Here is a 16,591-nt window from a genome sequence, read left to right on the forward strand (position 1 = left end):
ATCGGCATCGGTTATCGGCCAAATAATTTTAAAATATCGGCATATCGGCCAAAAATCCAATATCGTGCATCCCTAATAATAATACATTGTTTTACCAATCTATTAAATAGTAAATTTATTTTCCTTTTTTAGAGAAAATCAACCAGGGCTGAGGGAGAATTTAAAGTCAATGTTCTATCTAGGTGTTTTTTTCATTTTAATTATTATTCTTTTCTGAAAGCATTATTCGAGCTGACATTTTCAAGTTCCATTTAAACCACAATGAATTTCTTACTCACCAGTTTCCTCAAATTCCTGGTTGGTCCGCCTTAAAGCATCTCTGACGAGCGTGAGGCTGATTTCCAGAGTGTCCAGGTCAGAGTGAGGACAGTTACACTGTGGGAAGTCCAGTCGACACTCACACCAGCAGTCATTGTTCCGACAGACAAACTGGCCTTCAGATTTACAGCCAATGTAGTTGAGCGCTGCCTGAATGAAACGGCTTTGTAAATAGGCTGGAAGGATAACCTGCAGCCCTGTGGTGTGACAAACAGAGAAAATATGGATGAAATATTATAATGTCCTCATTTACAAAACATGTAAAACAAAAAGAAACTGGTGATATTTTGTCTGTTTTTGTATATTATTAAACCAAAGCAATGAAACAAAAAGACACTTCCGCTTATGTTTTGAATTGCACAAAACAGCTTGATTATTGTGCGTATTGTCTACATTTATATTTACTGGCACATACATTCCGTTCAATGCAGTTTATTTATATATAAATATACTATAGTATAGTATATAATCCAAAGTACAATGGGAGGCAGATCTTTCAGTTATCAGTCTCCTCTCTTGTGGAACCAACTTCCAGTTGCTGTCCATGAGGCTGACACATTGTCCAGTTTGAAGACTGGGCTTAAGTGTTTCCTTTTTGATAAATCCTATAATTACAGTAATGTCTGCTTGGGTTTCCTGAGCTGTCCCTTAGTTATTCTGCTTAGACTTTGACTTCTGGAGGACAAATTGACCACATTTCGTCACTCTGCTGCTGTCTTTACTTACTCTGCTCTACCTGTTTGTATTTTTGTCTTTCTTCCAACAGAAAGTACACCTGGATCAGTCCTTTCATGTTTGATTTTCTCCTTCCTGCCCTCTCAAACCCCAGCTGGTCAAAGCAGATGGTTTCATCCTGATCCTGGTTCTACTGGAGGTTTCTTCCTGTCCACTGTTGTCTTTGGGCTTGCTTAGGATGGGAGACTGATGAAGTGAACATTCAATGCAATCCACTGACTTCCTTAGATAGATAACTTTTACTTGTTGGCTTTTATGATGTATGTAAATGTTTTTGTTCATTGCCCTGAGACAACTTCTGTTGTAACTTGGTGCTTTATAAATAAGCTGAAGTGAATTGAATGGTCTACTATTGCTACTGGAAGTAGATATGAAATCATTTGGACACATGGTGCATAGCTAAACATTCTCCAAAAACTTGTGTTTAGTTTAGTTTATACTCAGCAGTTTCCTTTCAGTACATCATGACGTGAACAACGTTTAATAATGAGAAGATCAGGATAAGATTAGGTAAATGTGGAAAAAAAATGTCTACAGTTCTTCCATTATTTTAGTTCAAGAGTGGCCATATGTGAAACAAGCTGTTTTTCTTTCATTCTTTTTATTTCTTCAAAGAAGCTCCATTTTCTAGTTCAAACAAAGACATCAAAACTTGAAATAAAATCTTCACTTTGAGACAAGATTCAATTTGTTTTGGTCTGTTTGTGTGGGTTATTGTCACCAAAACTGTTTCTGTTTGAATGAGAAACAGTAAAAAAAATCTGTTTTTAAAATGATCTGGAGCAGAACAGGGTCTTGATTTGTTCTGAAAGTGCTCCCCAGGGAAACAAAATAAAAAAAAAAGACAATATACTGTGTGACTAAGCTGTTTCATATATGACTGATATTTTTCAAGCAAAATGAAAAGATCAGAAATATGAACGATTTATATTTTCAGTATTAAAAAACTGTGTCTTCTGTAAAACAAGGGGAGGAGGGAGAGGCCCTGGAATTTATAGGCTGAGATGTTGTTTGCTTGGTTCAATAGAAAAATAAAATAAATAATAAAAATAAAAATGTCCAGAGTGGCCTTTAAAACAGTACATTGACCATTTGGAAAATAAGCCTCTTCAGTTACTTGCAGAGTTCAAGATTATTCTTAATGCAACGCTGTAAAAAAACAAAATGACCTGATGCAGACCGGATCACACGGTTTCAACAAACACTTTTTGAACACATACACCAGTAGTTAATCTGTGTTTGCAGCATCAAGCAAAAACTGATGCAAAATTACCATTTTAAATATGATCTATCTTTAAAATAATAATAATAATTTTTAAAGGATGATATGAGTTTTTAATGCTCTGACATGCACAATACACATTCCACAAGGTCAATGTCACCCACTGCTTTAGTTTGTCATTTGTCTGCACTTATTTGTGATGGATGCTTTGTGCAGTAAAGAGGTAATTAGAAGAAAAGATTGATGACAGTCATGTAGCTGTAGGTGAAATGTAAGACTAGCAGTAGGGTCAGTGAAAGGGCAAACCTCTCACCAGCACCTCTGATATCACTGGTTACCATTCACAATCCTGTTGATGGAAGCTGTGCAAACAGTAAAGGTAGTACAAATTAATAAATACAACACATTTGGTATAGATTGTCAGTCATCCAGGACATGACAACTGTCAGTTTCTTAAAATGTACTGGAATTTATTTTGCCCAGAAATACTGTCTTTGTTGACATGAGTCTTTAATGTTGCATGGAAGACATGGACAGCACTTGCAGAGTGGAAAATGGGAGTTGGTGACACCATTAAAATATGTGTGTGGGGGGGGTGTACGTTACAATGATTGAGTGATTACTGTACTCCAGCTCCTGCGCAAAGTTTACTTAAGTGTCTAACAAATGAAGTCCGGTCATCTGGATGGATTCAAAATGAAAACAAAAATTGTTGAAACCTTTATCCAAAAGACTTTGTTAATCTGACTTTACCTGAGTGTGTTAAAAAGAAACTTTGACTGACAGTCAAATCTCAGATTCTGGAGGAGAACTAAGGCTTTCGTTCAGCTTTGTTAACCAAGTAACTGGGGGCCTCATCCACATTAATGAGGATGATACTCTAGTCTGTTATGGTAACTGGCACTTGTTTAAATGGTAAATGGCAAATGGACTGTACTTGTATATTTTTTTCATTTTCATTTACCCTTTATTTATACAGGTAGTCTCATTGAGCCACAAGAACTCATCTTCAAGAGAGACCTGTTTAGGGAGCAGATGGTGGGGGTTAAGGGCCTTGCTCAGGGGCCCAGTGTGGGGCAAATGAGGGTGGAGGGAGGTGTGGGTGTTCCACCTTTTCCACCCACATTTTGATGTTGATGGCACCAGGAGTTGTACGACTTTCCGATCACAAGCCCATCTTCTAACCTCTGCGCCACCACTCCCCCATATATATATATATATATATATATATATATATATATATATATATGAATAAATAAATCAGAATCAGAATAAACTTTATTGGCATTGCACCGAGATACAATGACAATGTGTACGTACAGTCGTCCGAAAGATGGGCGGAGTGCACGAAGCTGCAGCTATAAATAGCGCAGCCCTTTTATTCTTATTCAGAATAATATTTTGCTTGGATGAGAAAAGGGAAAAAAAACATGAGGAGAGACGGTATAAAAAAAGATCTCTCATGCCGTGTCCTAGACAGGGCACGATTTGAGGAAAAAAAAAAAAAAAAAATATATATATATATATATATATATATATATCACCTTTCTAGCTTATCAAGATACTCAAAGAGCATTACAACACAATCTGTGCCCTTATTTACCCATACATACAGCACTTTATCACTACAAAGCTAATCTGAATCTGTAGAGCTTGATCAGTGCTTTAGATCACAGAGGTTAAAGAAAGTGAGCTTGTGATCAGAAGGTCGCAGGTTCAAATTCATAAACCCACATCTGCCTCCACCCTCATTTGCCCCCCTGTGGTCCTCTGAGCGTCCTCCAGCTGCTCCCTGGGCACCCTAGGTGCAGCCCCCTGCTCCACATGCTCACATGTGTAGGAATAAACAAAGTGTAAATATCCTTTCTGGCCTGGGATCCCTGTGGAATACCTTCGGAGCAGTTGTGAAGTTTTGCTGTGGGAGAAGGTCTGGGTTTCCCACCTGGACCATTCTCTCAGCAACCTCACTTTGTAAATTAACCAATAATGTGAATTGTGGTTGAATGGACATATGAATGCACGTCAGTTCAAACCTTTTGAATAGGAGGTGAAATGTCTTTAACATAACTGAGAAACGAAGAAAGAAATTCAGTTGCCTCTGTTGAACTTGTGTGTTAGCAGTTAGATGCATTTATGCTGATACAGTATGTTGTTTACCTTGTAGCTGAACCTTGTTTTCTGGACTGTGCACTAAAACAGAGCTGACTGTGTCCAGATTGTCATAGTTGCTGCACCCAAGAGGACCAGTTCTTGTTTCAGTCACCTGAAAGAACACACAGAGAACACACACAGACATTTGATGACTTTTGTTTGGTTGGTCATTTCAGTATTGTGAGCTTTGTTAACGGACTTATGCTACGTTTGCATTTTCCTGTAAAGAAATTCAAAAGAACATAAAAACTCATGAGACGCATTTTTTTTCCTCAAAAGAAATTGAAATACAATTTTTTTCAAATTAATATAGAAAAACTAATTATGGTGTTTTCTCTCTTCAGACAGAATGATCTTTGTGACCAAATGTCACAAGATGCTGTTTTTAACACAAGCAAGTTTTGACATTAAACCCTGAAACTCATAAACCCACAACTTTTTATTAGCGAATGTGTTTTTGTTCAGAACTCTTCTTAATTCTCCCTGAATCCTGAGTAGCTGTTTACTGTGATTTTATTGAACTGCCATGTATTACAGATGCTGCTTTACATCCCTCATAAAATATCCATCTTTCTCCTCCCACTTTCATTCTCACTGATATTCAATCTGCCTGAACTCCCTGGTCACTGCAAAGTGGCAAATGAATGAAAATCAGTCTGGCTGGAAATAAATGGAATGGTATCTTTAATCCATCAAACTGATGCATAACCAGACTAACACGTTCTCATTTTAGGAGAGGCACTTGTCTTCATCAGTGGACGTTCACTTTAGCATCTACATTTGCCCCTCAGGCTGATTAATGCTCGTGGTCTAATAGCCACTATAGATGATAAAATGGATGATTGGTGTTTTACATGAGAGGATGCACAACTGCTGCTCCATTCTACCTCTTCTGTCTCCTATTTACAGCTTGCTACAGGACAAGCAATGTGTCTGCTGCTATAAATTCGAGTTTATTAATTTGCTTTGTGTTAACTCAAAGATGGCATTATAAGATTCTGATTCAAATCAATCAATCCTTTATCTTTCTGCCTACTCTGGGTTTTTGTGAGAATGAACTGCATTAAAGAGGAGAGTAGGGAGAAACAGATTTGACAGAGCTGATGAACGCCCTGCAGTCACGGGAGGTGCGACTGCCTGGCCAATTCTGTAAATAAGCATTTGAACTTAATCTAACTGATTAAATTAACTACAGAGAGAAAGTCCCTGAGCAGGTATTAAAGGATTTGGGAGTTTAGATTGTCCTCAAGTGAAGTTACTGAAGTGTCAGAGAGAAAAAACTTTACTCCTTATGTACGGTACACCAACAGAGGAGAGTAAAATCGGAATTCTGCACTTTATTTTTTTCATAGTTTATGTTACATGACAAAAACAGAGACATATCCATTTGATTTAGATCAGACACACTGAACTACAGCACAACAGTTTTAAAAAACTGAAACAACTAAACCAAGAATAAACTAGAACTGTGAACAGTTATTACCAGGGTCCAAGCCACTTGATGCATCTTGACCTTGGCTAATTTAATCTCCAGCTTCCTGTCAATCTTGTGTACAAAAGACTTGGAATATACTGGGGAGAAAATATAAGGTCTATATAAGGATCTAAAGTCTCAGCAGCTTATTCTGCCAATGTCTAAACATTCTTTCCATTTCTTTAAGCTGTTCAATTTTCAGGGGTGGGCAGCACGGTGGCGCAGTTCGTAGAGCTGCCGCCTCTCAGTGAGAAGGTCATCCCAGCCGGAGGACCATTCTGGGTGGAGTTTGCATGTTCTCTCCGTGCATGCGTGGGTTTTCTCCGGGTACTCAGGTTTCCTTCCAAGGACCAAAAACATGCATGTTAGGCTGATTGGTAACTCTAAATTGTCTCTAGGTGTGAGTGAGAGAGTGAATGATTGTTTGTCTCGTTTGTCTCCATGTGTCCCTGTGATGGACTGGAGACCTGTCCAGAGTGTACCTGGTGTCTCGCACAGTGACTGCTGGATATAGACACCAGTGACCTCTGTGACCCAAAAAGGAAGAAGCAGTAAAGATGACGGATGGATGGAATTTTCAGGGGTCTCCATAGAGTCATCTTCCTCCATCTCTCTCTGTCCTTTGCATCCTCTGTCCTCACTCCATCTACCTCCATGTCCTCTCTAATTGCATACATATATCTGCTCTTTGTCTGTTTCCTGGCAGCTGCATTTCTAACATCCTACCAATATACTCACTGTCCCTTCTCTGGACATGTCCAAACCATCTCAGTCTGGTCTCTCTAACTTTATCTCCCAGTTGTTCAACCTGTGCTGTACCTCTGATGATCTCATTCCTAATCTTATCCATCCTTGTCTCTCCTAAGGAGAACCTCAACATCTTCATTTCTGCCACTTCCAGTTCTTCCTCCTGTTTTTATTTATTTTTTTAATTCAGTGCCACCGATCATACTACTCTTGTAGTTTTTACTTTTGACCTTTGATGACACCCTTTTGTCACAAATCACTCCTGAAACTTTTCTCCATCCACTCCATCCTACATGAACTCTCTTCTTCATGTCTTTACCACATTCCCCATTTTCCTGGACAGTGGACCCCAAGAACTTGAAGTCCTGCACCTTTGTGACATCTGCTCCTTGTAGCCTCACTGTTCCACCAGCCTCCCTCTCATTCTCACATGTACTCTGTTTTACTAAGACTGACTTTCATTCCTCTTCTTTCAAGTGCATACCTGCACCTCTCCAAGGTCTCTTCCACCTGTTCCCTGTTCTCACCACAGATCAAAATGTCATCTGCAAACATCATAGTTCATGGAGATTCCCACCTGACCTCATCTGTTAGTCGGTCCAGCACCAGAGCAAACAAGAAGGGGCTCAGAGCTGATTCTTGATGCACTCCCACCTCCACCTGGAAGCTATCTGTCACTCCTACAGCACATCTCATCACTGTCCTGCTGTCCTCATATCTATTTATAGTTTATTTTTTTTAAATTAATAAACAAAGTGCTTTCATTATCAGTCCAGACTTTTTGGTTTTAAATATGAGACAGTTCCTTTATCTTAAGGGACAGTTGGTTACCACGGTGTGTCGTTACTTGGCGTCGTTAAATAACCCAAAAGTGAAGTCCTGCAGTCTACTAGCTCTTTTTTATGTTTGCCGATAAAAAAAATTTCAGATAATGGAGGTGGGGGGAAAAAGATAAGAGAGACACTACAAAGCTCTGCAATGAAAGTTGCTGTGTGAATTATTGTTTCAACAAATCATATTAATCATTTTCAGTGTGCTCAACCTGCAGCTTAATTGCATCAGACATGCTCACTGCAATGAAAGCTTCACAGACCAGCTGCACCTCAGAAGTAGCAGAGGCAGCAAGAAAACATACAGGAGCCAATGCATGAAAGACATAAGTGAGGAACACTTTTCTGTGATGAAGATAATAAAATGTCACTCAGATGTGCTCTCATTCACAAAGTCTGAGCTCAAACACTAATGAACTAACAACCAATTAAAGATGTTAAAGAATAAATGAAAAGATGCTGATAGAAGAAAAAAAAACACATTATATTAAATCTTCAATGGATTTCATTTAAATTTGCTCAATCAATCCCTGACAGACTCTCTCTCTCTCTTTTTGTCTCTCTCTAACACCCCCCCCCCCCCACACACACACACACACACACACTTAAAATGTATGAATTTGTTAGGAGAACACCCTGTAAACACGAACGTTCATCCATACATCCATAAATCCATTATATTTTACCTGCTTCTTCCATTTTGGGTCACAGGGGTCGCTGGTGGCCATGTCCAGCAATCACTGTGCGAGGGGCAGGGTACACCCTGGACAGGTCTCCAGTCCATCACAGGGACACATAGAGACAAACGAGACAAACAATCTATCCTGATGCATGCTCAATGCATCAACAAACAATCATTCACTCTCTCACTCACACCTAGAGACAATTTAGAGTTACCAATCAGTTTAACATGCATGTTTTTAGTCTGTGGAAGGAAACTGGAGTACCCGGAGAAAACTCACGCATGCACGGAGAGGACATGTAAACTCCACCCAGAAAGGCCCCATGACCATGATTTGAACCAGCAACCTTCTCGCTGAGAGGCAGAAGCTCTACCAGTTGCGCCACCGTGCTGTCCACAAATATCAATATATGGATAAAATTTAGAATTTCCAATTAGCGAAATTTATTTTCTTGCTCTGGGATCCAGCAAACACAAAACCAAGGATCTGTTTGTCAACAGCTACATACGTCCTTATCATATCCTGGCTTTGTTTAAGGCAATTGTATTATCTTTTTGCACGGACAGAGATCCTTCTTCTGATGATGGATTCAAAATCTTTTTTTTTTTTTGCTTTGTTTTCTTTCTTTTAGTGCATTTAATGTTGTAATCTTTGAGGAGAAGAGGAATACTTTTTTGCTGCAAAGTACATCTATTCATATGACCTTGTTTCTGTTAGTAAAACAAGGTTTACTGTTTGGGTGGAGTCCACACGTTGTCCTTTAATTATTTTTTTCTCTGGGTTTGGGTTAGGTCCAAAAATTAAACTTTAACATGGATTTAATTAAAAAAAAAAAAACAAGAATGCAAAAGTAACAGAAGAGGTAGGAGTGAGGCACCATGAGGGTCCTAGAGGTCCTCGTCTTCATCACTCTAAGATCCAACTATCAATAAACTAGGAATCTTGTTGTTAGTGACTACGGCCATCCTTTTTTGTATCTGGCTTTGTTCAAGGCCACTCATTCCTCTCTTGATAAGCTCTGGAATCCTTGGGGAATAAAGGAAACAACTTTTTATTTTTTTGCATTTTTTTCACACACCTGACCTTGTTTCTGTTGATAAAACAAGGTTGGCTGTCTGAGTAAAGAGGATCTTTATAAGCTACTACTTTGATTTATTTGTTTGAGTTTGGGTTAGGTCCAAACCAGCTATTTCACATTTCTACTGTACTGTATAGTGTATACATGTATGTACTTTCTTGTAGAGCTGTCTTTTCTAACCCGAACACGGAGCCCGGACCGACCTGGGTCATAATAATGTGCTTAATGTGTGGGTTGGGTCTGGCTTTTTATTGCGTCAGCGATGCGTGCGGCCCACAATCCAATATGTGCAAACATGGCTTGCCATACTACACCTGCTGCACGCTGCTGTTTCACCGTGCCCCACCGCCCGGTTGAAAGAGGTAAAAAGTTCAGTTCAGCTTCAGATGGACTACTGCCAGCGATCCATCAGCCCAAATGGACGTTCATGCAGCTGCTGCACTCAGCGGACGCGCCCTGCCGAGACCCAAACAGGCGAGATCACAAAATATTCGACATGTCAGAGCAGGGTTCAATACAGGCAGAAGCAGGGGAAGCATTTAATGCGCTTTGAGAGCTCCTCAGCTCTGATCTTCTGCCCCCTCAGTCACGCTCATCCGTCAACTGTCAATAATAGTCGGTGGTATAAGCAGACAAAGCTTAATAAAAAATGTCGGGGTTTTTTTCGAGTTCGGACCTGTAATTACTGTTAATTCGTCGGATCGGGTGGGGTTCGGAGATGATGGCTGCGGGCTGGGGCCGGGTCGGTTTGGATTATTTGGACCCGAGTGCATCTCTACTTTCTTGACCAGTAAGATCGACATTAGACTGAAGACAATTTGGCAAAGACTGCTGGTTGTTGAGAAGATTGTGGATTATAACTTTCTTTAAAAGCCAGTTTCCTCACAAGTGTTCGTTTTTTGGTCCTCATATTTGTTGTCCAACAGAGACAATTCTTGATACGAAGCAAGCATCTTGTAAACCTTTTCTATTATAGTTCTTAACTAAATGATTCACAAAAACTGAGTTGCACTGGTGGGAGGAATGACGGCAGTAACACCAGGTCTCCTTTGTAAGCTAATCAAATTTAATGAAATTATGATCAGATAAAGTGATCCACAGCAGGTTCATGGTCTCCTTGTATTATTCATAAATGTCAGTTTTGTGTACAGATGGCAGTGAAACCTAAAAAAAACCCCATTCTAAACCCAGTTTACAGACATAAATGTACATACATGTTTTTTTTAAACAACTTGTGGCTGAAGGAATAAATGTTTTCTTCATTCAGTTAGTTCTGTGCTTTGGTGGATGTGACAAACTGTTTTCTTAGTGGATCACATGAAAGATGAATTTGGCTTTTCTCAAAGATTTACTGAAGTTACTGGAATTCCAGTAATTTAGCTTCACACCTAATTCAGAAGGATGAAAGAAATAATGTGATTTTTGCTGTTGCATATTATTTTTGTTTTACTGTTTTTATGCTATTTGAATGAAAGTGTGTTAATCTCTGCCTCGGATATTTCAGCTCACAAGTTCATATAGTTTAAAGTCTATTAATTTGAACTGGTATATCAATCTAAACCAAGACTATGGATTATGAAAGTAATTTAATTAAGAATTGTTAGGGCTGGCCAGTGGGGATGCTAATGAAAAGCAGCTAGCACTAAGGAAATTCAGACAATTAGTTGCAGGACTAATCTTCTCCCCTGTTTATGGGATTAAAAACGTCTTCTGGTGTTTTACTCAGGCCGTTTAATGTCACATATTTTAATATGAGGCTTGCACAAAAAGCCCTGGGTGAATCGTACTATTGTGTTTTTTAAAGGCACAAGTTAAATGTTACAGGAGAATGAGATCAAATTTCTCATTCATTTATATAATAATGAAACACACCCAGTTGTTTTATTGTTAAATTATTCAAGTTACAATTTTTTAAACATTAGTAGTTCAAACCTGTCAATGTAAAGTTTTGTGGAAAGGTTATGAACATGGGCAGCACGGTGGAGCAACTGGTAGAGCTGCTGCCCCTCAGCGAGCAGGTCCCCGGCTCAAACCCCGGTCCAGGGGCCTTTCTGGGTGGAGTTTGCATGTTCTCTCTGTGCATGCGTGGGTTTTCTCCTGGTACTCGTTTCCTCCCACAGACCAAAAACATGCATGTTAGGCTGATTGGTAACTCTAAATTGTCCCTAGGTGTGAGTGAGAGAGTGAATGGTTGTTTGTCTCGTTTGTCTCTATGTGGCCCTGTGATGGACTTGCGACCTGTCCAGGGTGTACCCCGCCCCTCGCACAGTGATTGCTGGACATGGGCACCAGCGACCCCCGTGACTCAAAATGGAATAAGCGGGTAAAGATAATGGATGGATGGATGGATGGATAGTAAATAGTAGATGAAATAGCAGAAAAAACTGGAACTAGTCAAAAAAAGCTGACGGGAGCATAACAAGCTGAAATTAGCAGAAAGATGTTAATTAGTCTGAAAGTAGCAGAAATTAACACAAAAACTTGAATTAATCTGAAAACAGTTGAAATTAGCTAAAAAATGCTAAAAAAAAAAAGGTAGTTTAAAAAGTAGAACAAGCTTAAATTAGCAAAAGAAAGCAAAAAGAATACATTTGCTGAAAGAAGCAGAAATGAGCACATAAAAGTGGAAATTATCTGCAAACAGCTGAAACTAGCAAAAACAGCTGAAAAGTAGCTAAAAACCAGAAAGAAACAACTTACCAGTAGGCAAAGGAGAGAGCACATTTTAGCTGAATTAGGCTGAAAAGAGTTTAAATCAGTTCCAAAAATGTGGGATAAGCTGAAAAAGGTAAGATTAGTATGAAACAGATAAATAGTATCTGAAAAAACTGAAGATAGCAGAAATAAGGTGAAAGGAGCGCAAGCTGAAATTAGTAGAAATAAGTTGATTAGGGTTAAAAAAGCAGATATGAGCACAAAAAAGTGGAAATTATCTAAAAACAGCTGAAATTAGCTTAAAAAAACCCTAAAAAGCTAACTGAAAAATTAGAACAAAATTAAATTAGCAGAAGAAAGCAGAAAAAAATTGTTTGCCCAATTAGGTTGAAAGAAGGAGAAATGAGCACAAAAGTGGGAATTATATAAAAAAGCTTAAATAAATAAAAAACAGCTAAAAAGTAGCTGTAAGAGCAGAATGAAACATAAATTACCAGAAGGAAGTAGAGAGAGCACATTTTTGCTGAATTAGCCTGGAAAAAAGTTGAAATGAGCTAAAAAAAATAATCTGGAATCACCTGAAAAAGCTTAAAGTAGCATAAAACAGCTAAAGTAGCTGAAATAGTAGAAAAAGCTAGAACTTGCAGAAGTAAGCTGATAGGAGCATATCAAGCTGAAATTAATGGAATGAAGTTAGAAGAAGCACAAAAAATGTTGTAGTTAGCAGATAGAATCTGAAAGGAGCACAAAACAGTGAAAAACCAGCTGAAATTAGCTGGTAGTAGCTGAAAAATGTTAAAATTTGGACAAGGAAGCTGAAAGAAGCAGCACCTGACCTAAATTCATTTTCTATGAGGGAAAAAAGGCAGAAAAGCCTAAATATGTCAAAAAGCTAAAATCACTGAAAATAATTCTAACATTATTAAGGAAGAATCACCACTTTGCATATATGGAATTGCCCATTGCAAAACATCATTGCATTGCAAATTGCCATTTGAAAAAGATGTCGATAATATGAGTCTCCCCTCATCAATGTTGTTAAAAAATATATGATGGCCTTGACTACTTTTTTTTTTCTAATCTGGTTCATCTTGCTCTCTCTCCAGGGCTCCCTCCATATCCTCCACTCCTTCTTGGGCTGTCAACCAAAAACCAATATCAAGAATTTATCATTCCAAGAAGTACAGGTCAGCTTACACTCTTCAACATACAAAGTATTTACTTATTTAAAATATTTTTTTTTTAACTTGGATAATTAGGATGCTCAGTGGGGTTCTTTTATATTCCCTTACCTGAAAGTGACCGTGGGCCTGTTCTCTTAAAAAAAGAACATATATTCATCTATGGAAAAGTAGACATGATGGGTCAGGGTTTTGCTGCTCCACTGTTTCAGCTCATTATCCATGTTGTGGGCCTATCATAGTTACAGTATGAAACACCTTTCTATTCACAGGCAAAGAAATGTAGCCTAATATGGGCAAACCTTAACCTTTGTTAAGGTCATGACCTAAACAAGATTAGCCAGCCTTTGGTTATGACGTCCCCAATTTTTCCTTACCATTTGGTTTAACAGTTCTGTCCAGCAGACTCCCCTGCCACTGGATCCAACTCACCACCAGGTGGTATTCAGTTGACAGCTCTGCCCCTCTCTTTACCCCAGTATTCAAGACATAGGGCTGCTGGTCTGACAACACAATTACAAAATTTATTGACTTTTGGCCTAAAGTAGCCTGGTACCAAGTGCACTATAATTCTTTATAAAGCACTTAAAAACAGCAACAAGGCCAACTAAAGTTATGTACAGCAAAATAACAATCAAATGACACAGGATAACAGTGGTAAAGCTACCAAACCACCCTATAACTTATGACCCACCCTATGCACAGACATGTTTTTCATGGACAACCCAGGCCTAACACAGAAGTCCAATAAGAAAACACCATTCAGGTTCAGATGAGGGAGGCTGTTCCTCCCAATCATGCCCTTCCAGATAACTCTGTCATTGCCCACATGAGCATTGAAGTCACTCAGCAGAATGAGGGAATCCATCGATGGCACCATCCCAAGACTCCAGAAAAGATGGCTAATCTGAACCGATGTTTGGTGCATATGAACAACAGTCAGAACCTTCTACAGCCAGAAGCCACACAGAGGCAACCCTCTCATTCACCGGGGAAAACTTCAACACTGAGGCATTCAGCCGGGGGCTCACACCTGCCCAACGCCCCTCTCTCTAAGCAACTCTGGAGCAGGAGAGAGCCCAGTCTCTGTCCAGGAGTTGGGTTCCAGAGCACAAGTTGCGCATAAAGTTGAGTCCAACTATATCTAGTTGGTACCGCTCAACCTCACACACAAGCTCGAGCTCCTTACCTGTCAGTGAAGTGACGCTCTATATAAAAAGTTCAAATTCTCGTTCATCCTTAGACTTGGTCTGCATTGTTGGGTCCATTTACTTACATTACACTCCACAAATGTGACAGGTGTGTGTACTAATTACACATATCTAAAATATATGTACATTAAAATAATTTACTTTCCCTAAATCATTTATTAATTTATGCTGAATAAGTTTCAGGTTTCCCAGAAGCTGACCCTGCACAGCATTAATGCTTTATATCATCATGCTCGCTTGTGTAAATGCTGGAGGCTAGGCAAGGGAGAAACTCAGATGCCTTTAGGCACAAAGTATGTGTTGTTTCATTTTTCACTGGCTGCTGAGTTTTAGACTCTTACATACCCGTATGGTGGTGGATGCTATCTGGAGGTGGTGCAGCCTGCGCAGGGTGCCCTCTCTGTCTGTAAAGTAGGAGGCAGCCAGCTGGTGGAGGGCTTCCAGAGTCACTGCGCCTGTCGTATTAGAGTTCTTGATGCTGCCCTCGCTCCCTGATGGTGAAGACTCCAGGCTGAGCTTCCTTTTGTCCACAAATATTGTCAGAGACTCCTCCCCTGGGGACAGTCAAACAGAGAGCTTCATTAGCTCTGACGGAGCAGCACTAATCACCTTTCATTAGTATCTTTTCAGATACAAAGTGCAGTGGTGATTAAGTGTTGTGGTGGAACTGATGCTGTGGATGATTGGAGGAAAAGGCACAAACAAGGTCTCTGCATATATTAGGATCCTCATGAATAAATAGATTATTGTAATTATTGTAATCATCTTTATCATTTTTTTCATACTTATCATAACGGACAAAACGTATGTTAAAAAAATAGAGCAAATCTTAAGCCAACACTACTTTCCACAAAGACAGAAATTCTGCATGACACTAAAATTGTGCTTAAGAAAATCTCCCTTTACTTATTCGTTCAGTTTTCAAATGAAAGCTTCAGCATCAAAAATGCAATGGTGTGATATATGTTTCTGGTGTATTTGCTCCCTTCTCCAACTTGCCTCATCTTCTTCTGTAATTACAACATCCGTCTCACACCTCAGAACAAGTGTGAAGCTCAACACCAGGTGAGCCCTTTGATTTCCCTTTCAACGCTCAAGTTATTACGAAACATATAGTGTTTGAGGTCTAATTCAGAAAATGAATGAGCAAACTCTAAAGTGCAAGTTTGTAGCAAGAGCTCTTTAGAGATCTTTAACAAGATGCACAAAAGCCACATTTATCCAATTTGTTTGACTTACAAAATTTATTTTCCTACCAAAGTCATTTTGTATATCTCAGAAGTGTCAAGATGAGATATTTTATCATAACATTGTTTTCCCTATACTGCAACCAAAATGTTTATTTTTCTTTCCTTTTCAACAGTATAAATCTAATAACTGTGAACTTGAGAACTATTAGGATTTTAAAAAGTCCATAACGTGCAAAATATTGAATTTGTTATTACTGTCCAGCATGGCACAACAACCACAACTATGCAGTGATTTGACAAAAAGCAATATGCAGGACATCATTTTGTAATAATTACTGACCGTACTTCAGCAGTGGGACAATCGAAACACTAACCCATTTCTGAAAAGTTGGGATTTTATGTAAAAACATTTTTTTCATTTACCCTTTAATTATACAGGTAGTCTCATTGAGTCACTAGAACTCATTTTCAAGAGAGACCTGTTTAGGGAGCAGATGGTGGGGGTTAAGGGCCTTGCTCAGGTGCCCAGAATGGGGAGAATGAGGGTGGAGGCAGGTGCGTTTCACCTTTTCCACCCACATTTTTTTTTTTTTTTAATGTTGATGGTACCAGGAGTTGAACCTGCAACTTTCCGATCACAGGCCCATCTTTTATAACATCTGCACCGCCACTCCCCTATGTTCCCAAAATGTTCTCCCCAAAATGTTCAAATAAACAGAATGCAGTGATCTGAGATTCTCACAAAACTATGTTTTGTTCACAGTGAAACAGTAATGATAAATATCAAATGTTTTACTAAGTCGCTGTATCATTTTTGTAAAAAAAAGGTACTTTGAATATTGATGGTAGCAACAGGTCAAAAATTGTGAGGACAGAGAAACAAAAGGCTCTTAAAGAAGTGATATGGTGAGAAAGAGCTGGAGGAACTTTTAGAAATAAATCTAATTAATTGGCAACGTCAGTATAAATAATGGGTATAAAAAAGAGCATTTTAGTAAGGTTGAATATCTCAAAAGTAATGATGGGTTGAGTTTCACCAATCTCGCCAAAACAGCATCTAAAAATATGTTGAACAATTTCAGAATAATGTGCCAGAGTAGAAAATTGGGAAGACTT

General features: G+C 38.9%; 1 protein-coding gene across 1 annotated transcript in view; it reads right to left on the reverse strand.

The window, feature by feature from the left end:
• Window positions 1-16,591, reverse strand: part of LOC119414506 (BMP/retinoic acid-inducible neural-specific protein 3-like) — a 52,612-nt gene that overhangs the window by 9,954 nt on the left and 26,067 nt on the right. Inside the window, exons 3-5 of the mRNA XM_037681601.1 lie at window positions 14,631-14,839; window positions 4,433-4,538; window positions 279-515 (exon numbers count right to left, since the gene is read on the reverse strand). Of these exons, the coding sequence (XP_037537529.1) occupies window positions 279-515; window positions 4,433-4,538; window positions 14,631-14,839 (552 nt within the window). The remainder of the gene's footprint in view (window positions 1-278; window positions 516-4,432; window positions 4,539-14,630; window positions 14,840-16,591) is intronic.

Source organism: Nematolebias whitei, chromosome 9 (genome assembly GCF_014905685.2).
Source record: "Nematolebias whitei isolate Nwh7 chromosome 9, NemWhi1, whole genome shotgun sequence".
Taxonomy (NCBI): Eukaryota; Metazoa; Chordata; class Actinopteri; order Cyprinodontiformes; family Rivulidae; genus Nematolebias; species Nematolebias whitei.